Genomic DNA, 20,014 nt, shown 5'->3' on the forward strand with positions numbered 1-20,014 from the left:
AGGGTGATATAGCGCGGTCCAGATGTGCTGAAATTATTCCGCTGCATAAACATGGCAAACTCCTCACTGGTGAAAGGAATGTCATTGTCTGTCACCAGGACCTCCGGGATCCCGTGGGTGCTGAAAGGTCCTCTGAGCTTCTCAATCATGGCCCTGAACGTTGTGGAAGTCATCCTGTACACCTCCGGCCACTTTGAGTGGGCATCCACAATTATAAAGAACATGGAACCCATGAGTGGTCCCACAAAATCTGCATGGAGGTAAATCCACGCACGTCCCAGCTGTTCTCAAGGGTGGAGAGGGGCCGCAGATGGGAATTTCTAAAATTCCCAGCACGTTGGACAGTCCTAGTAGTGGCCACCACTCTTGGTGGACACTGCTGAGATTACAGAGCTGCCGCCGATCTGATTGGCCTACAGCTCTCTAAAATGGAACTTCCTCCCAAGAAAGGGGACTTAAAGCAATTAACAATGTGCAAAACAATAAATTCCTGCGGGGTAGCCATCAGAATCATAAGTGGACTCCCCTGACATTTTTGCCTCAGGGCGGGGGGAGGGAACATTGGGGTGCAGCGGCTACAAGGACTTTAAAATCTAGCCCAAGTGGTATTGATTGAATGGAATGTGAGTATAATTATGCTCTGTATGTTCACTTGCTGTGATATGGGTGCTCAACAATTTGTTTCATGCATGCCTAAGAACAGAGCTATTGGAGTAAGAGTAGACCATATGGTCCCTCCCTCGAGTCTACTCCCCCCATTCAATACAATCATGGCTGATCATTCTCAGAGGTCAAAATTCTACATATCTGAGCTTTGAATGTACTCAAATTAGAGCATCCACAACTTTCTGGGATAAGGAATTCCAAAGATTCCAAATGTTCTGAATGAAGAAATGTCTCTTCACTTGGTCCCAAGTAATCAATCCCTCACCCTGAGGCTGTGCCCCATTTTGGGGGGGGGGGGGGGGGGGGGTTTACCACTGGAAAGCTGGCAAAATCCCTGTGTCACCACATTTTAAGAAGACTCATGATATCTTGTCCACTCAGGCACTTAACAGGTCAGTGGTGGACTATCTTCTAGGATCAACGACACTGGGGTTTGAAGTCCCACCCACTGAGAGATCCTGGGCTAACAGAAGCCAGGAGTACCACTGGGAAAGCGGTAGTTTCTGCCTTTAGTATACTCATCTGCGGACATGCCCTGGAATCCATCAACCAGCTATGAATCAAACAGCTCCCACTGCTTTGTGGGTCAGAAGAGTCAAAGGGACTGGAGTCAAGGGGTCCTATAGGTGACAAGTGTTCCCTTTCCGCAAGCATCTTCCAGCAACTCCTGCAACCCAGTGAGCACCAGACATAGGATGGGATTCTCTCAGCCACGCGCCGGGCTGGAGAATCCCCACAACCGCGCCAGCCGCCCCGACGCAATTCTCTGCGGAGCGGAGAATCGGCACCAGCGGCGCCGGTTGCTCTACGCTCTCCAATGGGGCCTGGCCTGCGATCGGGGACCACTGATCATCGGACCGGCCTCTCGCTCCCTGGGCCTATTTTCTTACGTGCCGACCCCTGAACTCCCGTGCCATATTGTATCAGGGCTGGCACGTTAAGGGAGGCCACGAGTTGTCTCCAATGGTGGACAGGATCATCACATTCTATTAATCACCATGCCCCTCAAACTGGCAAGCCCCCAAGCAATAAGGTATTGATTGCCAACACCTGCCTTCCTCTATGAATGCATGAGGATTAGGAATTCTATCCTGAAAAGTGGACAGTAACTGGGTACCCTTGAAACAAAAGGTGAACATTTTCTGGCTTGAAAGCTGGAATGGCGGGCATGCGGTGGCACAGTGGTTAGCACTGCTGCCACACAGCACCAAGGATCAGGGATCAATTCCAGTGTTGGTTGACTGTCTGTGTGTAGTTGCATGTTCTCCCCGTGTCTGCGTGGGTTTCTTCCGTGTCTTCCTGTTTCCTCCCACGTCCGAAGATGTGCAGGTCAGGTGGATTGGCCATGATCAATGTGCAGGATTACGGGGTAAGGCGGGGGAGGTGGGCCAAGATTGGGTGCTCTTTCAGAGAGTTACTGCAGACTTGATGGGCTGAATGTCCTTCTTCTGCACTGTCGGAATTCTATGAACTTGTGTCCTGGCATGCATTGGGACTTGCAGTCAACAATCAATGCATGTAAAATGGCATTAATCAACCATGAACTACATATCTTTGACATAAATGTTGCTGCTTGACCAGACACTAGATTGTCCAACTGGATCAACACTGTTAGGATTCCCATGGAGGAGGAGGGGTGGGGGGGGGGGGGGGGGAACATAAACCAAATTTACCAATTGACCCTAAAATGATAAGATTACCAACAAGATAACTTTTTGTAACTTTTACTTTAACTTGAACCAACACAAATCAAATATGAATGTACAGGCAAATGTTTATTTACAACAAAGGTACATTTTACACAAGCACCCATATCACTCCCCATAGACAGGTGTCACTCCAGCAGTTCCTAAGTTCTCCAACTTGACATTTGGTATGTAGGTTCTCTCACTTTCTAAGTCATTCAATTTAATCCTTGGGTTGCGTTCACCAGCAGCGGTATTCAGTCTGAGGTCCCCCATGATGGTCATTGCCTTAACAGCACGCTCATGCAGAATATCCTTTGCTTGGTTCACAACTTTCTTGATGGACCAGATTCCCGAGAGACTCCTTTATCCTACTCTTTTATAAACACTGTTTAATGGTATGGTCGACTCTGGAAAAAGTAAAAGAACACCAGTAAAATTGTCCAATTCACAATCTCTGCTCTAACCCTGTATTTGGTTTACAGCTCTTTTTAAATATGCCTTCTTCTCCTTTGTGTCTGCCAGCCACATACCTTTAATCTATTAGCTTCCTGTTGGTACTGCTTCTAAGTCAAGGGTGACCAGGTCATGTGGACCAGTTTTTATTATTATTCAAGAAAATTACAATTAATTCCTTTACAAGTGAGGCAAACTCTTAAATGTCCCTTTCAAACATTCTTTAAAGGAACAACCAGATTCCATAAACATTTTAAAGAAATTACAAATTTTCTTGTGCTTCTTTTTCTTTATTTTTTTCATTTTCCTGTCTTGCTTCCTGGTTAAATGCTGTCACAAATAGAAAGCTTTCTTTACCACAGTGTTTGAAATACAGCAAGTTGTTAACATCCTAAATAATTTAACAACCAGTGTACATGTCACATAGGGGACAAAAAAGATACATTGTATTTCCAAAATGAACTTCATTACAAACATGCAATGTTATTTTACAACCTTATCAAAACCTAATACGTTCCCTGACCTAAAACATTACCATTCTGTGTTCTTTAAACTTTCGAGAGGGCATCTGTAATCACATTGTTTCGGCCTGCAAAATGCCCAAATTTTATTGTAAATGGTTGCTGTATTAAACTCCACCAAAATTGGTTCTTAGTTTCAAACTTGTCTAGGTACACTGGGATTGTGGTCTGTAGAGGTTAGCACCTTGGTTTTGCATCCTTCATGTTATTTTTCAAATCTGGACTGAACTTTATATTAATTTCAGCATTTGTGTGGGGTCCAAAGGTTTTACAACTTGTTTGGTCTGGTTAACTTTGTCAAGAACAACATTGCTGATTGGTGGCAACTTCTGATTGTGGGCACTGGTGGCTGTGAATTAGAATCCATGCAGAATTTCTCTGTAATAAGTTGTGGGAGGACAGGGAGAGTCTGCAAAGAGATATAGATACATTAAGTGAGCAGACAACAAGAAGGTAGGTGGAGTATAATGTTAGGAAGTCTGAACTTATTCACTTAGGTCGTAAGAATAGGAAAGTATTTATTGTTCAAGTATGAAATGTGGAAGTGTTGATGTTTAAAGAGACTCAGGTGTGCTCATATGAGGAACGTAGAAAGTCACCATGCAGTTGCAGCAAGCAATAAGCAGGTAAAGTATCCCACAGGATATGTGTGATGCAGATAGTCACCACATTATACGAGAACAAAGTTGTTGGAGGAAATTGCAACAACTACTTGGGCATCTCATTCCTCAGCATCACTAGACATGCCTTTGTCAGAGTCATTCTAATGAAGTTCAACCGACTAGCCAGCAAAATATATGTGGCTTCCAAATAGGCAGATCCAGAGTAAACATGATTTTCTCCCTAAGTCAACTCCAAGAGAAATGCAAGGAGCAGTAAATTCAATTCTACTTTGCCTTTATGCATCTCACAAAAGTACTTGACACCGTGAGCAAGACAGACCTCTACCAGATAATAGAGAAAAATCGGCTGTCCTACCATGCATCGCAGTCTCATACGGTCCTTCCATGATAAAATGCATGGCACTTGATAGCATAAAATGCAGTCCACTTGATGACACAACCTCTTGACAGTTGAGACCAAAAAGTAGGTCAAATAAGGCTACTCTGTGTTGCTTACCTATGTTTTTCATGCAAACATGGAAGGAATACACCTCCACAACATGATCAGATGAGAAACTCCTCAACCTGTCAAGACCGAAAGCCAAGACAAAAAAGTGCAGCATGTGTGATTAGAGAACATCTGTATGTATGCTGATGCTGTTCCACTCGTTGCTCAGATAGAATACCAGCTCCAAAGGTTTATGGATTGTCTGTTTCATGCTTGTGCTATATTCTCTCTCACCACCAGTATTAAAAAGAACCAGTTATGGGACAGGGTGGTGATTCTCTGCCTGTGAACATAATCAACAATATGTCACTGGAAATAGTCAGAAGATTCTACCATTTTGGATCTTCAGTGACAGACAACCTGTTTCTTATTGAAGAGTTCAGCACATGTAATGGAAAGGCAGCCATTAGCGGCGGCACTGCTGGCTCACGGCACCGAGGACCTGGATTTGATCCCGGTCCCAGGTCACTGTCCATGTGGTATTTGCACATTCTCCCCATGTCTGTGTGGGTCTTACCCCCACAACACAAAGATGCAGAGGGTAGGTGCATTGGCCACACTAAATTGCCACTTAATTGGAAAAAAAAGAATTGGGTACTCTAAATTAAAAGAAAGAAAGGCAGCCACTATCTTCGGTCAAGTAACAAAACAGGCATTAAAAAACAAAAGCTGATTCACATGACCAAAATTATTTTTTGAAAATATTTTTATTGAGCTTTTAAAATTTTATATCACAAATTCACAGGGCCAAACAAGACCAACACATATATCAACAAAAGAAGAAGTTCCAATCAACAACTGTAAAAATATCATCCCTTAACAAAAATACTTCTGTTACAGACTTTACATTGCAAGACTTGGGCAAAACACATATTTACAATGGTTTATGTACATTGTGGTTTCGGCATTAATTTGCCAGCAAACCAGTCGCTTGTAGTTTTCCTCCCTTCTGCCTGTCTCTTGTGTTTCTCTTTGGTGCATTCGCCGCCCCCCCCCCCCCCCCCGGATTTCTTTCTCTTCCTTGATTCATGACTTGCTCTGTGTCACCCATCCCCCCTACTTTATTGTTTGCTGACCACAAACAGGACTTGAAACAAGTTGGTGAAAAGTTTCCACGTTCTGTGAAAGGCTTCTTCTGACCTACAGATGGTAAACTTTATCTTCTCCAGCCTGAGAAATTCCGCCGGGTCGGACAGCCAGTCTAGAGCCTTGGGTGGTGCTGCCGATGGCCAGCCGAGCTGGAGTCTCTGGTGAGCATTCAGGAAGGCAAAGGCAAGTGCATTAGCCCCCCTCCCCAAGAAGAACTCTGGCTGCTCTGATACCCCGAAGACTGTCACTAGTGCGCATGGCTCCACCCTCCCACAACACTAGAGATGGTCTTGAAGATTGGTATGGATTGGATTTGTTTGTCACATGTACCGAGGTACAGTAAAAAATATTTTTCTGTGAGCAGCTCAAACAGATCATTTAGTACATGAAAAGAAAAGAAAATACATAATAGGGCAACATAAGATACACAATGTAAATACATAGACACCGGCATTGGGTGAAGCATACAAGAGTGTAGTATTATTAAACCTGCAAGGGAAGATAAAAGAGAAAGGTTTGTGATAATGTTAGTGTTAGAATTAAATTTTAAGAGATTAGTATGGTTATAAGAGATGTAAAAAGAGGATCTGTTTGGGAGAGCTCGCAGAGAGTCGTCACGCTCCAGCGCCATCTTGAAGGACATCTAGTACCTGACATGTTTGGGGCACACCCAGAACATGTGGATGTGGTTGGCCAGTCCTCCCTGGCACCGTTTGCATTTGTCCTCCACCTCCGGGAAGTACCCACTCATTTGTGTTCTTGTTAGCTGTGCCTTGTGCACCACCTTCGGTTGCGTTAGGCTCAGCCCTGCACATGAGGAGGTGAAGTTTGCCCTGTGCGGTGCTTCAATCCAGAGCTGTCTCCCTATGTCCCTGCCTAGTTCTTCCTCCCACTTTTTCTTGGTCTTATCCAAAGTTGAGCGTACCTCTTTTAATATTGTCCATATATGTCCGCACAGTTACCCTCCCCAGGTCGCCTGTGTTCATTTGTCTTAAAAGTAATGAATGCCCTGGTATCTGGAGGAACATCATCATTTCCTTGCATAGGAGGTTTTTGACCTGCATGTACCTCAGGAGCTGAAACTTCTCCGTGGGTTCCCCCTGCTCAGACCTGCTGAGATTTTCCAGTGTTTTTGGTTTTGTATCTTAATAAGCTTGCTGGTTCTATCCCTCTTCAGTTCTTTAGAAGGGTCACATCGACTCAAAATGTTAACTGTGTTTCCATAAGACAGAGGGACAGAATTAGGCCATTCTGCCCAACGAGTTTCCATCTCCCCAAATGATTCTAAAGTTGCTGAGTTTGTCCAGCATTTTCTGCTTTTATTTATTATTGCTGTTTCCTTCACAGTTTTAAAGTTCTAAGGCAAACTCTAAATGTTAAATGCGATTTCAGATCGAGAAATATTTATGAGAGATTCTGTTTGCACCAAATCCCAATTTTGCCATTTGTTTACAACGTCCTCAGTTCCCTGATCACTCTGTACTCCACAATCCAGATTACCAGTGTTGCTTTTTTTCAGTCCAGCATTTAAAAAAATGGAGATGCAGGTAGTGGTGTGTGTAAAGAACAAAAATATTAAATTAAGGTCACAAGGAGGATTAAAGTTACACCTCTGTGTTACAGGTACACACCTACCTGTTAGATGCTAAGACTACTTGAAGTAACGAGTGCTATTTCACCTTGACAAATACCTAAAGCAGGAACTTTCATGTAACAATTCTTTACAGGAATTTCATGTGCGAAAATTGCCTGCTGTATATTTTATGTTTGTATAAGTTATTGGTTGTGAAACCGTTTTAGGACATCCCAAGAACATGATAAATTGCACAATAAAAGCAATATTTTTCTTCAGTATTTTCCTAATTATTACATCGGATAGACAGCATAGTTCTTTCTGCAATTCTTCTCAAGGTTGTCGTCATGAGATTTAGTAGTATTCAAAATTATCTGTGCTGTGTTTTTTTTAGGTTCTTTCAAATCACCATCTGCTGGTAAACTACAAAGTCAGATGTTTGCAGAAGAGACTGCAGAAGGGTGTATGCATCTTTCATGCCACCTCTACTCTACCACAAAAGAGAAACAACTTGGGGCATTTAAACATGATTACAGCAGTGTTACACCTCCATCAAAAATTAAACTCTCCAGTGCCAAAGAACAAAAGATTGGCTGGAGCATTATACATTATATTAAGTATTTTGATATATAGGTCTTTGTTCTATGTGGAATAGGTGGCAGACTTCAGATGTCAGCAAGTTCTTCCCCTTTAAATTTAATTTATTTGACAGGGAATGCCATGGCATTAAGCTGGTGTTGTTTAAAATGTTGTATGCTGGTGCATGTAAATGCCAGTATTTGATGACTTCTCTGCATCAGGTTTGGATGAATAAAGTTTCACAGTAATTGTTAAATTATGTACTTTTTGCAGGTGTCAGGAAAAATGTCCACGTGTACTTTTTGCCTGTTCTTATTAGCAATTATAGAACACCTGTTCCCATTACAAAGGCTTTTCATTGATTTGATGCTACTATCCTCCATTCATTTTGATTGAAAGTGGTCAGTGATATCAATTACTAATCTACATAACATCTCAACGTGTACTTACCGACAAGGTATTTTTCTGTTCTGAAGTATCTAAAGCAGAAAGTTTTGTGGGGAGAGATGTTCACCTATTTCAAAAATCGAGGCAATGTATGTGACTCGTCTGATTTATCTGGTTCTGTTATTTTTTTTCAAGCAACCCCGAAACAGGTTGGGGAAAGTAAAATCATGGCATTAACGTTTTGTCGCTTTTGACCAACATATTGATTGGAGCAGAGCTCACGGTCATCTTCTTTGTGTCAGTTTTCTGGAGCTGGGCGTGTACTCCGAATAAACTGCTTCAAGGTTTTATTTTAAAACTTGTTTATAATCAGACCTAGACAAAGGCATTAAAAAAAATGAGACGGCCTGAGCAGAAGGTAAATGATAGATGGTGTATTCCTTAATTCTGTCTACCGGGGTGAGCGGACACAGTGGACAAAGGGAGCTGTTGAAAGGCGGTGTCTGGTCAAAACCCCGCCAGTCTGGGATGGGTGCGGCACAAAATGTACGTCGGGATGGTTTAAAAACTCAAGGGGCTACTTTTCATTTCCCGGGGGCGTTAAATAAAACATGATCTCTCAGACATCGGCTGGGCAAGTGAATACAGGTCAGGTGGAACTTCTGAATAATTAATTCCCGACCACTTCTTCCAGATGGCTGCATGTAGGGTGGGGCGTATTGTAACGTTCTGCAAATAATGTTTTTTGGTCTTACAAAATGTTTTTTTTTAAGTTGGCAAAGGGCGGATGCTGTCGATTTATTTCCAGCGCAGGAATAAAGTCCGGCTCCAGTCGGGAGTGATTCCCATCAGGCACTTCAATCTGTTAGTTCATCCTCCCACAGCTGACGTCAGGGTAGACAGACTGAACCAAACAAGCCATTTTCACATGCGTACAGGCTTCAGAGTGAGAGGCAGGCAGGAGGAGGAGTGAAAACAGTTGCACAAAGAGGCGAAGTTCTTTCTATAAAAAAAACCCACGCACCTCCTCGCAATCCATCCATCCATCCACCTAACCATGGCGGGCAATCCTTTCGTCCAGCCGTTTGCAAAGGGAGAGTGGAGCGAAGTAGAGGAGCCCGAGCCAGCGGGGCGTGCTGTCGGTGCCGGTCCGCAGGCGGGGGCGGCTGTCGCCGGGGGGGATGCAGCTGAGAGCTGGCGAGCCGAAGTGAAGCAACCCCTTGTACCAGACTCCAGGGGACAGCCTGTTACCAAGGCAACTGCATCCGCAGGTGAGGTGGGGTGGGGGAGGTGTTGGAAACGCGCGCACCGACTGCAGAGATGCATTGGCGATCGTATTCGGGACAAGATGCGCTCCTTTAGTCAATCTTGCCCGATGTTTAATGCGGGGCGTCGTTCACCTCGTTTTTAAATGCAGTGATTTAGTCAAACGACACGTTAATGCTAATTTCCCTTGTTGAAATGTAGACTTTTGAAATTGTGGCTACATTGAATACTTAGTTTTTCAATATTGCAGACTCATTTTTTTTGTCCCCGCCTGTGTGGAAATTGGCACGATCCGCTGGATTCCTTGTTAAAAATGTTGGCATTAATCCTTTAGTCAGATTTGCAGTGCAGGCTGAAGTAGACTTAACTCCTGCTTGAAACAAGTTTTTTTTTAAAAGTTGTAGCATCTTACGAATCTTTACAGTAGTACTGGCAGTATTTGAGTTAGTTAAACATTCGGATTTTTTTTGTTGCAGAATGTTTGAAACTTAGCCATTAGTATAAAAGAATTTATTGCTGCTTTGAGTATGGCATTTTAGCCCTGTAGGATTAGAGAGTAAAATACAATATAGGTTATTTATAAAATTAAAGAAGCACATTTTGTGTGGGCGTCCTTTGTTGTATCAAGTCTGCTGGAAAAAAATATGATGAATGTTTGAAGTGTTAGATGAATCCCACAGAGCAATCCTGAATACAGACTTTTAAAGATTCATTGTTTCCAAAATGCCGTTTCCTGGATTTAGATTGTTGTGACTCAGTGGGAAAGCGAACTGAAGTTGGCACCAAAAAGTGTACACTTCAGCATTTTGAGTTAAGTACATTTTATAATTTTGTAAACTGTAGCCAGTACAGTTTCTGATGAAGAAGATGCTGTCATATTATCTTTATTTTGGGAAAATGATATTCCAGGTTAATTTTCTGAATCCAGATTGGAAAGCCCTATGATGTGGTGTATCAATGTGGCAAAGTTACACACACAAGCTGCTATTTATACTTAAAATTTAATGCAAAATCTACTTTAAAAAGTAGCTGGAGGATAGAAATCAGTGACTAGCAGTTAGCCATATTTGTAAATTATATCAACCTAGAAAGGGTAGCTCATACAAAGGAGGCAGTTCAGGAAATTGTGAATCAAAATGCCTAAGTGGTTGGAGGGATGGCAAATAATAAAAACAGAAAGTGAAATATGTTTGGCAGCATCTTTGGAGAGAGAAACCGTTAACGCTTCGAGCCGAATATGACTCTTCAGTTCTAAAGAGGAGTCATGTTTGATTTGAAACACTGACTCTTCGTCTCTCTCTCCCCTCACAGATACTGCTGGACCTGCTTAGTATTTCTGTTTTTATTTCCGATTCCCAGCCTCAGCAGTATTTTGCTTTTATGTAAGGAACAGTATATTGGAAGAAAATGGAGAATAAAATTATCCATTATTGGTTGAAGTGGTTAAGAGATGCTTGAGTTTAATAATCTTGATATGGAACATAACTGGAGCTACAATTGAAGTAAATTCTAAACTGTGTATACATATATCATAGTCAAGCTGTATAGTACTGTATGCAACCATTTTTGGGCACAACATAAGAGAGACAGTGGAGATGGTTCAGCAAACACTACAAAGCTGATCCCTTGGGCTGTTCGTCCCAAAAGGAGATATTATGGAGATATATAAAGGTAGTATTGTACAGTAAAGGTTGATCTGTACCTACTTCAAACTAAACAAGGAGAAGACATCTCATGAATGAATAAAAGACAAACATAAGCTAAAATTTAAAAGTGTTTCTGAGAGAATGATTACAGGGATTATGGCAAAGTTTAGAACTGATATGCGAGGCAAGTATTTCACATAAGAGGGTGGTAAATATATGGAATACGCCGCCTAGGGAGGTGGTGGGAGCAGGTACGATAGCGGTATTTAAGGGACATCTAGACAAATATATATGAATATGGTGGGAATGAAAAGATATGGACTCTGTAATTGCATGCGGTTTTAGTTTAGGCAGGTACCATGGTTGGTGCAGGCTTGAGGGCCTGTTCCTGTGCTGTATTGTTCTTTGTAAACACTTTAATTAGATAGGCTAGCAGAGGCAAAAATGCCCAACAATCATTTGAATAAATGTTATGTGAGTGGGTTAACTTTGCTGTCTTTTTGTGCTGATTGTCCTGCACAATGCCTAAGGCAGTTCTGGTTTGTCACCACTGACCAGACTTAAAATGTGTTGAAGATTTTTAGGGTCTTCAAGATAGATGGTCTAAAATATGGAAAATGATCTCATTTACATAGATAAATTCAAACAAACCGAGTAGTTTGAAGGTTCTTTATACTCTTAAAATACCAATTTTGCTTGGCACTTCCTATATTGTTAGTTGTAGAAAATGTTTTTAAAAAAGTGATTTGGTTTTTGCCTTAATCATAAGGTAACTGACATTGTTTAATTCATTTTTCCTGTACTTTGCCCTCTGGTTCATTTATCCTTTCAAATTGGAAACAAAAACATCCTTATTTGAATGAGGGAATGATGCACGTTCCTATGGTAGATACTTTGGAATGTGTTAATGTATGCTGAAACGTTGTGAGAACTACAACAGTGTAGCCAAACAATTTTAAAATTAGCCTTTCAAGTTGTTTCATGAATGCAATAATTTTGTTTTTGAATACTATTGTATATGATTATTTGGGCAGAGAGCATATAGTACAGTGGGTTAACTTTGCTGTCTTTTTGTGTTGATTGTCCTGCACAATTCCGGAGGCTGTTTTGGTTTGTCACCACTAACTAGACTTAAAATGTGTTGAAATATTTGTTACATGGGGCCCTGTGAAATAACATAGAAGGATTTACATTTGGATTTGTTTGATATTCTGTCATTGTAGCATGTTTCCTGGTGATTTTTTGTGGTGGATTATTGTTGTCTTTGAGAAGCTGCAGTGCTAAAAGTATATCAAGGCATTTACATTAGTTATTAGCGGAGGTAAATTCTAGTTGTAAGCATTTCTAAGTTATGGTGATTAAAGTTGGGTAACATGCTCCCTGCTAAGTGAGTTTAAGAGTACAGTCTTTTGCCCTTGTGAGTAGTAATTGCTGTCAGACTCAGTGAGGAAGAAACTTTGAACTCAACCAAGCATTCCGAAAATTATACTAGTGCATTTGGAAGTCTGGCCATGCATAAATGTGACACATTTTGACCAAGTTTTATGTTGCTTCACTCATTCCTATCTTCTACAGCAAATCAAAATCCAGCCTCACTGGGAGCTGTGTAATATAGAAGAGAGTGAAGCAGTGAACTTTCTCAACTCTTGTGGAGTCCTGCAGGAATAATAATTTTAGATTTGTTGGGAACAATCATAGCAGTAATAAGTTTATTTAGTGCCTTTAATGTAGAAAGTGCCCTAAACAATTCAAAGAAGTGTGATCCGACATATACCATCCAAAGAAGCAGCAACTCGGGGCTGACCAAAAGCTTAGTGAAAGGTGGGTTTTAAGGAGGGTCTTAAAACAAGAGAATGTTGGAGAAATAGAGTTTTAGATTGGGAATTTCAGGCCATACATTTGAGACAGCTGAGGGTAGCTTGGAACATTATAGAGCTTGGGTGTAGTAAAGATGTGATTTAAGCAAAAGGATGAGAATTTTATACTTGGCATCTTGAGGAACCAGAAGGCACAAATCAGTGGTTGGTCAATGAGGACAAAATGATGGGGGGGGGGGTCGGCAACTTGGTGCAGGTCAGGATAACGGGCATAATTTTTTGGATACTGAGCTGATGTTTGCAGAGGGTGAAGGATGGGAAGTTCAACATTGGAACTGTGGAGTCTGGAGGTGTTAAAGGCATGATGGCTTGCAGTGGGTGGTATTAAGGAGATGGAAGAGTGCAGTCTTTGTAATGGGGAGAATAGTGAGGCATCAGATGGATGGTAAAGGCAAACTGTCTGGTTCAATGCAATACACATTCCTGGAGTTTTTAATGGGGACTAAAGATGATAGCTTTAGTTTGTAGAATGTTTAACTGGAGAGAAATATCCAAAATTGGCATTCTCAATGCAAATGTAATGGCAGATCTAGACCAGTAGTAGTGGGGAGATAGAGAAGATGAATGTGGAAGTTGACCCATGTATGTAGACGATCCTGCCAAGCAGCAGCATGTGGATAAGATGAATAGGTGGCCAAGGATCGATCCCCAGGGATTCAAGAGGTGGAACAATGGGAGGGAGGGTGTTCTATCGTAGAAAACATTTCTTCATGAATCCACAAAAAGATTCCTATATTTGGGAGTGGAAGTAGACAATACAAGTATAGAGCAAAAAAAATACACCCCAACACGACAGTTCTGCATGGATAGTAACTGAAGAAAAGAAGATTACCCAACAACAACTCTTTAAAAGGATGGACTTGGAGATAGTTATACGAAAGCTTGATGTACATCATGTAACCACTTCCTTGCACAGGATAGATTATTAATTTTAATGTTCATCAAATTAAGGGATTTCAGTATTGGAGAACAGATTTCAGGTGGAGGAGTCATTGAAAAGATTGTTACAGCAGAACCTAGGAATTATTGGCATGAATCAATGAGAAAAAATAAGTTTGAGCTGAATTTAGAGTTTCAAACTGAGCTTGAACTAATTTAAAAAATAATGTACAAATGGCTATAGTCATTTGTACTTAGCTATTTATTGGGATAGAATGGTTTATTTTTAAGTTATATTCTATTGAATTACAGTTTGCAAAATGTAAAATTTTATATGGAGCGAAATCTTTAAGGGGCACATTATGTAATGCCATACTAACAAAATTTGGTTTTTTGCACACAATTGTAAAAAATTATAAATCTTAGGTACAATGACACATATGAACGAGTAAAATTAATCTTGCATGAAAAATTGTCAGAATGTGAATAAACCAAATGATTAACTTGCTGGATTTGTAAACACTGTGTAAATACAACTTGAATTGATAACTATGCTGTGAAATTACAAGGGTAGGTGTAGACACCATTGTTGAACTGAAAGAAGAGGGTGTTGATTTTGAATAGCTTTCTTGCAAGGAGACATATTGTTTTGAAGCCTGTACTGTGAGCAAGTTTTAGGTTAAGCTAATGCTTTTTTTAATGCAATAGTGAGGGCTGGGGAGGAACAGGACTTGAGTCATATAAATGCTCGCATGTGAATTTTGTAGGGGACTAATCTTAGCCGCCAGTTGCAGATCTGGTTAAATAATTTCACTCTACTTGATCAATATTTCAGAAGGGGTGGCACAATGTTAGCACTGCTGTCTCACAGCACCAGGAACCCTGGGTTCAATTTAAGTGGGGCAGCTTTAGCGATGCTCTGACCAAAAAGTCCCTTGATACCATTATACATAACACGTAGATTGTCGTCAGCAAGGCAGGACTCTAGAAGACTTCTGAGAAATTAAGCAGTCCACCAAATCTCCTCAGTCTCATTTGCTCCTTTTGTGACAACATTCATTGTACTGAACAGTTTGATTGCACCAACTCTGACAGTCTCAGGGCAAAGAATGATGTGAAACAGGACTGTATCCTAGCCCCTTCTTTGGTATTTTCCTCTCCATGCTCCTGTCCTTCTCCTCGCCTAACTGCAGGGCAAGAATTTACCTGCATACTAGGATAGACAACGAGCTGTACAATCCGTACAGATCTAAAACAAAGACACGTCTTGATCAGAGTTCTCCCTGTGCTGATATTGCTGCAATAGTCACTCAGATGGAATCTCAGCTACAAAGACTCGTGGGTTGTCTTTCCCACGCCTGTAATCAGTTCTTCCTTACTCTTAAACATCAAGAAAACTCTGGTTGATTGGATGGAGTGCTATATTTCAACCTTTAATTGCACTGAATAATGCCCGCTGGAAGTTGAGAACTGTGAAAATATTGTGGATCCTATTATCTCCTGTATTTGAGACCTTGGGGTTGATTTTTGTCTGGGTCCTGCACCACCTTTTAGAGCAAAACAACATTACTACAGCCTAAAACCCAACCAAATCGAAAAACTGCTACCCCACCGTTTCTTATCTTGTAAAGAAAGTCAGTCCTCCTGTAGAAGGAAGGAAATAAATTAACTGTTTTAAGTGGAGTTAAATTAGTACAATTAGGCATGTAACCTGTTTGGGAGTTGAATGCTTCCTCTTGATGGTGATGCTCATATGGCAAAATGTATTAATTAGCATTGGGAATTTCTTAATTAGATAAGTAGATTGGAAATTACCGGAGAGGATAAAATGATCTGTACATTTAACTACCTGAAGGCCAAGAACAACTTGAGGAGCAGCCAAATGTTTTTAGCTTTTGCAACTTTAATGCTCCCTACATGATTCAATTAAAATCCAATTGAAATATAGATAAATAAATGTAAAAAATGTTTGAATGGGATCAAATATGGTTAGGAGGACTTGTAAACTTTAACTGTAGAACTGAAGCATGTCTCAGGATAGATTGTCAAAGGATTTGCTGTAGAGATAAACAGGATAAACAGGATATAAACAGCAAACTATCTGGAGTCACGTCAGAGAAACCCTTGTGCATAAGAGACAAAGCAATCAATCAATTTGTCAAAGCTATTGCATCATGATTTGTTGGCATTGTTTAATTACTGACATCTGTGAATGATTTTAGCAATGTGATCTGAATAAAATAACTAAGATGTTATGTTCGAGCCATGTACAAATTCATGTGCCTGAGATCAATTGTATGAATTTCTTGAATTAATTAAGATTTGCAGCAAAATCATTGCACTCAAGGGGCTAAACACAACCTTAAAAACACATCCCATCTTTACCAAGAAGTAGCCAACCCAGCTGAATGCCACTGTTATATCCTTGAGTTTGCTGCAAAGAAAAAAAGGTATGGATTCTTACAAACACGATGAGAGGTTTTATGAGAGGCTCATACAACCAAAGATGGAAAACTGAAGCCTGCGCAAACACTTACTGTTGATGTCACTGCACATCACATGATACCTCACCAGCGGGGATGTAATGTGTGATACGTAACACCCCTTCCCTTTACACCTTCAGTAGAACAACCACGACTTACCATTTATTCAACAGGCCCACTTATGCATCATCTCTATACATATGTATATATATAATTTAACAAGACAGTCTCTCAGGTGGACGCCTATTCCTTTTGGGTTGTATTAGATGTTCTGTAATCTGGCGATTTATGACTTTGGCAGAATCCTCTGTTCCTCCAGTCCGTGGTACTTCCTGGGAAGTCACTCCAGTGTCTATCTCTATAGGTATGAGGAAGTCCTCAGAAGGAGAATCTGAACTGGTCTCTGTTGTGAAGTATTTTTATCTAAATTTTTCACAAGGAATACTTCTTGAGAAGTTTCAGCGATTTCACTTTCTGAAGCTGGTAGCTGATCTGTATGACATTGCCAAACTCTTTCAGCTGTACAGTATATTATTTGGACCCCTCTTTTCTAGGATCATAACGGGCACCCATTTCTCATTGACGCTGTAGCTTCTGCTTTGCATTTGCTTTTTTTTGATTGAATAATTGCTATTTAAGAGTTTAGTTCCCTCCCAGCAATCTGTGACTGTTACTGTTTGACAATCTCTGGGGTATCAGGCGGTGTCAAAAATCAAACTGTGTTCAACGTTTACTTTTGCACAGCAGTATTGCTGGTGAATGTGTTGCATGTGTGGTTTTCCGGTAAAACATTAAAAATTAGTTTACTCTTCTTGCCAATGTGCCTTGGACCTTTGATGCCTTGATGGAATGCTTGAGTGATTGAACTAAACGTTTAGCCAATCCATTTGTTACAGGATGATACGGAGCTGACTTGATGTGGTGGAGACCATTCTCTTTCAGATAGCCTTTGAACTCCTCAGAAGTGAACTGAGTATCATTGTCACTTGCGACATTCCTCTGTGTCCCAAATCTTACAAATATTTCACCTAGCTTCTCAATTATTTGGCTGTGGTCATGGATAATGGCTTCTGGCCATTTAGAGTGTGCATCTATGATCACGAAGAACGTGTGACCCTCCACTGGACCATAGGATATCTACAGTGCAGAGGAAGGCCTTTTTGTGCCTGGACCAGCTCTCTGCACATACGAACGTACACTTATGTGTATTCTCTGCCATGGATGTGTCAGCCATTCCCACGGATGTAATGATTGCAGTGTTGGATAGTTCCTCAGCTTTGCGCAGGATTGACATTGCCTCACTTTCTCTTCAATTAGAGTATCTAATTCTGGCCACCAAAAATAACTACTTGCCACTTACTTTATCCTCACCACACCATGATGTCCCTCATGTAGTTGGTCAAGAACTTTGCCACGCAAGCACAGGGGAATAATTACTCAGATTTCCCATAATAAAACTCAATTTTGAACTGTCAACTCAAGTCTTTGTGTGATATAGAACTTGATGTCTGGGTTTTTACACAGAGGGTGGTGAGTGCCTGGAATGCATTGCCAGGGAAGGCTGTGGAAGCAGATACATTAATGGTGTTCAAAAGGCATATTGACAAATACATGGATAGGATGCGTATAGAGGGATACGGCACAAGGAAGTCTGAGGGTTTTGGCCAAGGTTCGTATCATGACTGGTACAGGCTTGGAAGACTGAAGGGCCTATTCCTGTGCTGCATTGTTATTTGTTCTTTGTATGTCTGTCGTTGTCACGTTTTGGACCATGTCCATCACCCACCCCATCACTGGATTGGTTCTTGAGGTATCTCTGTACTTGAGATTAGATGTGGTCACAGGTACATTATCCATGAATATTCTGAGTGGTCTCAAATTATGTCTACTAGCCTATAGACACAACTAGTCTGCCTAGATGCGTTTTGTTTTCTTGCACATCATTGGTGTTGGTGAAATTTTCTGAGCCCAACATTCCTTGGCAATACGGCCATTTTATCCACCGTTCTTGCACTTATTTTCTCTATTGCAGCATTCCCCCACTGAGTGTCCAACCTGTGACATTGATAACATGGTTGCCCCCTTGCAGCCTTGTATCTTCTGGTCTTCATTTTGTGCATCTTCACTCCAGCTTTCATCTGTGTAGCTTTTTTCGTTGCTAGCTCTGTAGATCTGGCAAGTTCCACAGTAGCTTTGAGAGTTAAATCACTTGCAGTAAGCAGCTTCCCCTGAATAGCTTCGCTGTGGAGTCCACATACCAGCCTATCACTAAGAGTGTCATCAAGTGCTGCACCAAACCCGCAATATTTCCTCCCATTCGAAAAGCCACTATGAATTATAAAATGCTTTCACCTTCTTCCTAACTACCATGGTGAAACCAAAACCTTTCTACAATTAACAACGGCCTAGGTGAGAAATGTCTTCTGAAATCTTCATTAGTTCGCTATAGCACTTATCTCCTGGTTTTGCTGGATGAACTGAGTTTTGTAGCAGCCTAAAAGTTTCCGCCCTACCGAACTGAGAAATGTTACGAACCTTAGGTCCTCCGGTGTTTGATTCACTTTGAGATACAATTGGAGTCTTTCCTCGTATGATTTCCAAGTCTCCGTCTTCATCAAGTGCATCCATGGTGTCTGTTTTTCCCACCATTCTGGATACCAGCTCCGAAGTCTAAACTTCCTCCCTTCCAATTATTTTGGATGTATGGCACAAACAATCCCATTATATTTTCAAGTTACAAAGCCAGAGCTCAGAGTGTGGACTGAATCCAGCTCTTAATCCAGCTCTTGCCTGCTTCAAAAACCAATTCAAATTGAATCCAATTCATGGTCACCACAAGAGAGACATACCATATCTGAGCCAAAAGGCTGAGCAGATAATACACTTGATCTTAGCCAAAAGGCCTCATTATCTGCAATGCAACTTAGAATTTTTCTTTTTGCTTTATTGTGGTTTGACTTTTCCACGAGTAGTGGCTGTGGTGATATGCATCACTGTAAATACACTGGGTTAATGTAGATACACTAGGACACTGGAAATACACAAGGGGTTAATGTAAATACACTAGAACTAAGTAAACACTAGAGGGAGCACCAGAGACATCACGACACAGACATTCAACCAATAGGTCAGTAAGATAGGATACGACCAATGGGCAGTCAAGACACCCAGAGATGACACTACCACAAGGGGGCTACCCATATAAAAGGACAGGGCAGACATGCTATTTCTCTTTCCACAGGCGACACTCCGAGAGAAGGACAGGGGCAGATCAGGAAGCATCACACCCACCGCATGGATTAGAGCAGACTGGTTAGTTAGATTGAGTTACTATAGTTAGATTAGCAGGAGAGTCGAACCCAAGTAGAAGAATTGTTAACTGTTCAATAAATGTGTTAAACCTATCTCCAAGTCTGAACCTTCCTTTGTCAGAATACACATCAAGGAAGCAGCTGATGCTACATGAAGAAGCATAAAACAACAGTGACCTGTACAGAGCCGGACAACATCTGAATCTCCGTTCTAGCAGCCTGTTTACCTTCGCTGCATGCACTGTCCCAGCAGCCCAGATTATACCCACTACAATGGCAGGCAAGTTTTCAAACTGCCTTTTCCTACTCCCGGTAGTGTTCCATTATTTTTCCTTTACAATTTGCAACATCAGTGGCTTACTTCACCCAATGGTTGAGAGTCCGGTCCAAAAATAATCTTTTTTCACTCTTGACGCCACCTCCACTATTTTTAATGACTTTTTAGCGCTTTTGTTTACTTGCCTCAATCTTTGTTGCCAGTTTTCT

The 20,014-nt window shown here is 41.2% G+C and overlaps 1 protein-coding gene and 1 long non-coding RNA gene across 2 annotated transcripts in view; one reads left to right on the plus strand and one right to left on the minus strand.

Moving 5' to 3' along the window:
* Window positions 1-2,422: 2,422 nt before the first annotated feature.
* On the minus strand, window positions 2,423-8,883 carry LOC119952270. The gene is made up of 2 exons (XR_005457815.1): window positions 8,130-8,883; window positions 2,423-2,761 (listed from the first exon to the last, which is right to left on the minus strand). It is a non-coding gene; the product is annotated as an uncharacterized LOC119952270 (long non-coding RNA).
* A 75-nt stretch (window positions 8,884-8,958) lies between these two features.
* Window positions 8,959-20,014, plus strand: part of rtn1a (reticulon 1a) — a 246,876-nt gene continuing 235,820 nt past the window's right edge. The window contains 1 exon segment of the mRNA XM_038775894.1: window positions 8,959-9,337. Coding sequence (XP_038631822.1) covers window positions 9,124-9,337 — 214 coding nt within the window. The 5' untranslated portion in view covers window positions 8,959-9,123.

Source organism: Scyliorhinus canicula, chromosome 2 (assembly GCF_902713615.1).
Source record: "Scyliorhinus canicula chromosome 2, sScyCan1.1, whole genome shotgun sequence".
NCBI classification, from domain to species: domain Eukaryota; kingdom Metazoa; phylum Chordata; class Chondrichthyes; order Carcharhiniformes; family Scyliorhinidae; genus Scyliorhinus; species Scyliorhinus canicula.